The sequence below is a fragment of the Heterodontus francisci genome, chromosome 1 (assembly GCF_036365525.1).
Source record: "Heterodontus francisci isolate sHetFra1 chromosome 1, sHetFra1.hap1, whole genome shotgun sequence".
Taxonomy (NCBI): Eukaryota; Metazoa; Chordata; class Chondrichthyes; order Heterodontiformes; family Heterodontidae; genus Heterodontus; species Heterodontus francisci.
This window is the reverse complement of record NC_090371.1, coordinates 225,890,904-225,898,924: the sequence shown is the minus strand read 5'-3', so window position 1 is coordinate 225,898,924 and position 8,021 is coordinate 225,890,904. Positions and strand designations below refer to the sequence as shown.

Here is an 8,021-nt window from a genome sequence, read left to right as displayed (position 1 = left end):
GGATATTGCTTTGCGCAAATTGGCTGCCACATTTCCTACATTACAACAGTACCTACACTTCAAAAGTACTTCATTGGCTGTAAAGTGCTTTGGGATGTCCTGTGGATATAAAAGATGTTAGATATATAAATGCAGGTCATTTTTTTTAATTCAGCATTTTCACTCTGGCTGTCACAAAAGTTCCACATACAATCTTAGAGAAAGGGCCTGATGGAAGAGTGGATTAGAACCCTGCCCTTTTACTTCTGAGGGTTGAATTTGAAAATCACCATTCTGAAACCATTCAAAATGAAATAAGCTTGTGCAGTTTCACACCATTCACAGTGGGCACAGATCTACTGTGTGTGACATTAACTGGCACGAAAGAGTGATCTCAGATGCAGAAGAAGGGCTAGCATTAGAAACAGAAATAGCAGACAGGTGAAGTAAGGAGTGCTGCTCTGAGGCTATGATTACATAACAACGTTAAGCAGATTAGGAAGGGTCTTTCTCTGCTTTTGATCCATGCTATACCTAAGTTGGAATGCTTGATGCCTACAAGGCATACAAGTGGGAACATGCTTTATTCACAGCACTCAAAACACTTACCTTCACTCAAAACACTTTACCTTTGCCATTTTTAAAATAGCAAACAACTAACAGAATATATTATGAGTCAGTTATTAACATCACACTCTTCAGCCAGCACAGTAAACTTCCAATAATTTTTGTTATGTTGATTTGGGCCGTAAGGGAGAAAACTTCAATTTCCAACTGTAGAATAATGACATTATGATCCCTTCCTTAATATTTGCGCTTTGCAATCTTCAGAACTACTGAATGTTGGAAGTACAACTACATTTGAATTCTATTCTTCATCAAGTTTGCAGGCACTTGAGGGGCGATTTACCAAACCCCATGTGCAGTTACTTAACCACAACACAAAACCAAGTTAGCAAGGCAGATCAGAAGCTGATCAGACTGATTTAAAAATGGCACTAAGTCAGAATCAGGAAACTATAGATCAGTTAGTTTCAATAAATAGGCAAATTTCTTTAGGGATCATTAGAGATGCATTGTAAATTCACCTTAAAAGAGATTGCGTTATTAAGGAATCTGATTATGGTTTCTGGAAAAGAACATCATGTCTGACTAAATTGGTTGAATTCTTGGAAGAAGCTAGTCAGTTTTGTGTCGGTTGGCTTTCAAAATTTTTTGATAAAGTGCCATACAAAAGGCTACTAGGTAAGATTGAGATTTGTGGAATTGATGAGCAGATATTGGCTTGGATAAGGGACTGGTTGCAGTTGAGTAGACAGAAGGTAGTTATTAATTGTGGAGACTCTGTGTGGGGGCTAACTAATCATGAGGTCCTGCAGGGATCAGTGTTCTTCACTATTTTTCTCAATAATTTGACATCAAGGGAACTATCTACAAGTTTGCAGATGACACAAAGACATGTGCAGCTGCAAGGACCTTAAATGAAAGGATTGTAGATGGATCTAGATACAATGAGGGAATGGATTCATGTCTAGCAGATGTCTCTTAATGTCGATAAATGCAGCATGCTACACTTGGGTAGGACAATTCTAAGCATGTATATACACTTTTTTTTTTCTTGGTATTTCTTCGCAGATGAAGATTTTGGGAAGGTTGTAGTCATCGGTTCCAGGCCCACTGGTAGCTAGTCAGGCCTATCCGTGACTGGCAGATTCTCCCATTCTCCCACAGTGGGTACAAGTGAAGATGTAGTCGCTGCTGGGGCAATTGGATCTATCCTTCTCCTCCTTTTCTCTTTCATGCTGGTTCTTTGCTCAGTCTCAAAGGTGTCTGCAGCCCTCCTGATGTAGCATCTCCAGTCATCACAATCTATGGCCTGTGCTTCCCACTGGCAATGGTCAATGTGGTACATAGAGAGGGATTTCTTCAAGGAGTCCTTGAAACATTTTCATGGGGCCCCTCTGTTCCTTTAACCCATGGGTCAGCTCTCCATACAACATGATCTTGGGCAGGCAACTGTCGTCCATCCAAGCAACGTGACCCACCCAATGCAGTTGGCTTTGCAGGAGGATGGCCTCGACACTGGTGATGTTGGCTGTTTCCAGGACTTCAATGTTTGTGATGTGGTCCTGCCGGCGGATCTTGAGGATGCTGTGGAGGCAGCACTGATGGAAGCACTCTAGAAGGCATACCTGACAGCAGTATAGGACCCATGACTCAGCGCCATACAGAAGGGTGGTGAGGACTATGGATTTGTACACTTTGAGTTTCGTCTGTGCTCTGAGGCTCCACATACGTTTGTACAGTCTGCTGAATGTTCTGTTTGCTTTTGACATCCTATTGTCCACTTCCTTGTCTATGGTGGCATCAAACAAGATGACGCTCCCCAAATAAGTAAATTGCTTGATGGCATTCAGCTCGGTTCCCTCGATGACAATGCTTGGTGGTCTATATTCTTCTTGGGGTGCAGGCTGATGCAGGACTTCAGTTTTCTTTAAACTGATTTTTTGTCCGAAGAGTTGTGCTGCCTCAGAAAAATGTGTTATACGTTGCAGGTCTGACTGACTGTGGGCCAGGAGAGCACAGTCATCGGGGAAAAGAAGCTCACGGATGAGTTTTTCTTGTGTCTTTGTGTGAGCCTGAAGATGCCTGAAGTTGAAAAAGCATACGTAAACTCTCTCCTTAAGGTCTTCCATTACCTGCTGCAGCATCATGCTGAAAAACATGGTGAATAGGGTCACACTATGTAGAGTTAATTATTCGAGGGTGCTGAGCAGGGCAAGTGATTATCATACATGATCTACTGAAGGCCCATGACCTGTGACGTGAGGTTGATGTGAAAGCAAATGGACTGTTAAGATGTATTGCAAGGACAATTAAACATAAAATAAGAAATATTATCCTTTCTTTGTACAAGACCTTGGTAAGGCCACATCGAGAATACTGTGTACAGTTTTGGTGTACTCACATGATTGGGAATATCAATGCACTGGAAAAGGTTCAGAGAAGGGTTGTTAGATTGATAGTAAAAGCAAAATTCTGAGAATGCTGGAAATCTGCAGTAAAAACAAAAAGTGCTGGAAGTACTCAGCAGGTCTGGCAGCATCTGTGGAGAGCATCTGTGAAAGGCCACAGACCTGAAACGTTAACTCTATTTCTCTCTCCACAGATGCTGCCAGGCCTGCTGTGTATTTCCAGTACTTTCTGTTTTTATGTTAGATTGATAGCCTAGGGCTGGATTTTAAGAGCCTGCCGCCAATCTTGGTAGCAAGCTCAAACAATGGCAGCCTGCACACGAGGGCTGCACTCCAAAGAGCTGCCACGATCTGATATGCGGCAGCTCATTTAAATAGCCAGGGTGGCCCACCTCCCCCAATCTCATGGAGGGAGCGGACTGACCACCCCCCGCAATAGCATCAGCTGCCTGTGTGCAGATGCTGCCGCCATTTATAAAGGGCAGTCAGCCCTGCCGGTCAATTTGAATTTTTAAAGATACACCTCCCCCAAAATTTATTAAATGAATTTCTAATGCCCCTTGTCCATGCCTCAGTAAGAATTACATTAACTAATTACCCTTTCCTCCTTAAACACACTTACCTTTTAAATCTGACCTTCACTCCCCCAAGACTGCACAAAGTTTAAAGTTCACCCCTTCCCACCAGCCCCTACGCCCATTGCATTTATTTGACCCCACCCCTCCTCCCACACTGAAAATCTTACCTCCTACCCCCCTCCCCACCAGTGTCACACCGGCTTTCCCTGGATGGGGAATTGAAGGCACAGGAGTGCCAGCCGCCGCGCCGAAGATTGTGGCGGGACTGGAAGATTGAAGGTAAGTCCATTTAAATTTATGCATGTCATTAATTTGAATATTGAAATCCAGGTCCCGTTGCCCAGCAGCAGAAGGGTCGCCACGGAGCCTTGCCACCGCTGGGAGGATCAGGCCGAGCCCTTCTGGCGTCCGCCTCCGTGGTGGCCCCATCTTTCAGCTCCCTCCACCACATAGTCCTACATCAAGGGCTTGGTAAAATCCAGCCCCTAGTTTAAGTCAGGGCCCTGAGCTATCACCAAGCTTTGAGTGCTGGAGCTTTTTATGTTGCAAACTCTGAGACTTCTGGAGATATGATTGAGGTCTTTGAAATAATACAAGGATTAGATTTAGTCCATATGGATAGACTATTTCAGATAGATAGATTAGGAAGGACCAGGGTATCAGGTTTGAAAACATATAACTAGGTGCCTGAGGTATTTCTTTTCACAGAGTCTTCAATCTTTGGAATAAATTGTTGGCATATGCAACAGCTGCAGATACACTGCAAGTATTCAGAAGGAGCTGGAGGAGTTACTGAAGTAACAAGCATCTCCATATATAGAGGTTAGGTGAGGCACTGGAGGTTGTGTCCCTCTGTCACCTTGCCTGACTGTATGCGGGTGCTGGAAGTGGTGATTGGAGGTAACACCATGCTGAGTCAGGCTCGATTAAACAGCTCCTCTTTTCCTGACCTTTTATTGATATATTGGTAAACAAGTAAGTGCAAAAAGGATTTTCCTTCCCTATGTGACCTCCATAATAGTTCGATTACCAAAGAAGCCCTCCAACTTCTTTCACTCCCTGGACGAGTGAACATTACACTGTGTGTACATAAATCTACTGTCCGTTAGAGGAACTAAACAGCGTGTTAGTGTGGCTCACTTGAATCTTGAAGTGCACATTCCCCTCGCTAGACGGTGGATGCTAATTCATACTTCCTTGGCCAGACAGTACTCGATTTTATTTCCGACCCACACAAGCATTCAGGCGCACTCGGTGTGTTTGGATTGCAGTTATGTAGCTCTCTTTCGGCTCGAAACGGTGTTACTGTTGTGAGCGTTAACGTTCACCTGCAAACTTGGTGGCAGCTTCGCGGTGACCGCTCAACGTCTAAGATCAGGTGAGGCGCAGGGTGTTTCGGCAGCTTTGAGAGGCGAGCTGGGGGGTCAGGTTGTTGTGATGTATGTCCTGGGATCCGGAATGTGAGAATAACTGGAGGGTTAAAGAGGGGGAGGATGAAACTTAATCTGAATGTAAATACAGGAGTGTGAGAAAGCCTGGCGTGAAGTTCAGAGTGAATGAGAAAGGGTGTGTGTGTGCAGGTGAAGGCGGAATGACTGTGTTTGAGTCTTGCAGTGAGGGAGTGAGCCTACCATTGTGTGACTGAGACTTTGTGAGAAGGTGTAAAATGAAGAGAAGGTGAATGTGAGGACAAGTTTGGGAGTGAGTGTGAGATGGTGAACTCAAGATTGAGGGTGAGAATTGAGTGCGTGAATTTGAGATGAAAGATGAAAGGTGAGATTGAGGCTGTGTGTAAATTTGTGATTGAGGGAAGGTGAATTTGAGATTCAGGGTGAGTGTGAAATTGAGATTGACTTTGAGGGGGAGGAGGAGTGTGAGTTTGAGTGTGTCATTGTTAGGTGCAGACTGCGCACTTAGGCAGTCTCTGAAACGGAGAAGTACGTTGCTGCTTCCTCCACAGCAGCTTCTTGTCTAACACCAGTATTTTTCATACTCAGCCCCACCAGCTATTACTACCCGAGAGAAGGAAGCAAACCAACTGTCTCTGGACTCCATCCTGCAAAGATTCTAGCTCTCGCCGGATGCGTATAACAGCGGCAATCTCTCATTTGGATACAGGATCTCGTACAAAACAGTTTCAAGTCACAACCAAGAGGCTTCACGCTGCAATTTATTGGACATGAGGTTTGAAATACTCTGCTTTTCTTTGGTGGCCGGGATGAATGGTAAGTGGGAAATCAGTGAGTCCGATGGAATAATACCTGCCGTGTCTGAAGTATTTCTGAGAGGATGTTAAGCCAATATTGGTGCTAATATTTGACCATGTATAAGCGGCCGGAGTGGTAGCGTTATAGAAGGAAAGCTTATAGATTTTAAACTTGAGACCCACTTCTTTATTAATGGTGATAATTATGTAGCAATGTACGACTAAATATTAGAAATGGTTCACATGATAACAAGTAGGGTTGACTTAAATATGAATGAAGGGGATTTTAATGATGAGAACGTCGGTCAACAACTGTGGTGATTGTTGGGTAACAAGCTTGAAAAGTGGACAATAAAACGAGAGGGGAGATGTTATGAGAAGAGGGGAAGAACAAGGGGGAGAAAAAGGAACAGAGTGAAGATTGAAAGATAGATTTCTGTTATTGTTTGTGATTACTGCATTAAGTGAGGATAAACGAGGACAGAGAGAGCTCACGGAGATTCCGCCATCTGCTGGAATGGTAGGGGTTCCACCCAGCTATAATAGGAAAGGCGCATTATTTTAAAAGTTATATATGACCATAATTGCCCAAGACATGCTGCCTGTGGAATCATATTTTCTTTTCCTTTCCATTGCGGTCCACCCACGTCATGTAATTTTGTTTTGCAGAACATGTTAAAATTTAAATTTTCCTAAAATAAGGCCTTTAAGAACGAATGGTTGTTGCACTTTATTGCACCCGAGTTTTTCAGGTGTCTGTAGAAAATGAAAACGATGCATTTCTATTTATAATTTTATTTAGGTCAGAGAGTTGGAGATCTGAAACAAAAATATTCAGCAGGTCTGTCAGCATCTGTGGAGAGACAGAGAGTTAACGTTTCAGGTCAATGACCTTTCATCAGAACTGGGGTTCTGGCGATTATGTACAACACTTATATTGGGAAGTTTTCACGATGTAAAGGAGAGACGGGAAATAATTTGCCACAATCATTCATTTGATGCCCTCTGTGTGTGTGTGTGTGTCAGGGCGGGGCGGAGGGGAGGGGGCTATATCTTAACCATAAGGGTAAAAAAGCTTGCATTTATATAACACTTTTCACAAACTCACAATGTCTCAGCCCCTTACAGCCAATGAAGTATTTTTGGTGTCTAGTCACTGTTGTAATGTAGGAAGAAGTATGGCTGCCAATTTGCACACAGCAAACTCCCACATATAGCAAAGTGACAAATGACTAGGTAATCTGTCTTAGTGATGTTGCTTGTGGGATAAATATTGGATTTAACCCCTACTTTTCTTTTAAATCACACTATAGGATCTTTTACATAACCTAAGAGGGTAGGTGGGCCCTTGGTTTAATGATTCATCTGGAAAGCAGCCTCTGCAACAGCACAGTACTCCCTCAGTACTGCATTGAAGTGTCAACCCCGACCTTGTGCTCAAGTCTCTGGGCTGGGGTTTGAACCTTTGACCTTTTGCCTCAGAAGCAGGAGAACTGTCACTAAGCCACTGGTTGTTTTTTTTAAAATCTACTGAGTGAGTTTCTTTTTAATTGATTGAGTGGAATTAGATTTTCATTAAATTCCTGTTGATTTGATTTATATATCCACGATAACTGGAGCAAAAACAGAAAAGATGGGAGACAGCTGGTCAGGCAGCATTTGTTGAGAGAATGCAAGTAAATGAAGATTTCAGTATGAAACCCTTTTTGGGAACTAGTATTACAGATAAACAGCATTTGAAAGGGAACAGAGGTCAAGGAAAATGTTCATAACAGGACTACACACTCAGGAAAATAAATAGAATGAGCTGTAAAGTGCTTAGGTAAAGAATGGGAGAATTCAGCAAAGGAGGACCAAGGGATTGATTAAGAAGGGGAAAATAGAGTAGGAGAGCAAGCTTACGGGGGACATAAAACCTGACTGTAAAAGTTTCTATAGGAATGTGAAGAGAAAAAGATTGGTGAAGACAAATGTAGGTCCCTTACAGTCCAAAACAGGGGAATTTATTATGGGGAACAAAGAAATGGCTGACCAACTAAATGCATACTTTGGTTCTGTCTTCACAAAGGAGGACACAAATATCATACCAGAAATATAGGGGAACACATGGCTTAGTGAGAGAGAGGAGCTGAAGGAAATCAGTATTAGTAGAGAAATGGTGTTGGGGAAATTGATGGGATTGAAGGCCAATAAATCCCCAGGGCCTGATGGTATGCATCCCAGAGTACGTAAGGAAGTGGCCCTAAAAATAGTGAATGTATTGGTGGTCATCTTCCAAGATTC

General features: G+C 43.0%; 1 protein-coding gene across 1 annotated transcript in view; it reads left to right on the top strand.

Annotated features, from left to right (window-relative positions):
- Positions 1-4,872: 4,872 nt before the first annotated feature.
- The window catches only part of rxfp1 (relaxin family peptide receptor 1), a 224,134-nt gene continuing 220,985 nt past the window's right edge, over positions 4,873-8,021 (top strand). The window contains exons 1-2 of the mRNA XM_068033983.1: positions 4,873-4,910; positions 5,530-5,757. Coding sequence (XP_067890084.1) covers positions 5,712-5,757 — 46 coding nt within the window. The 5' untranslated portion in view covers positions 4,873-4,910; positions 5,530-5,711. The remainder of the gene's footprint in view (positions 4,911-5,529; positions 5,758-8,021) is intronic.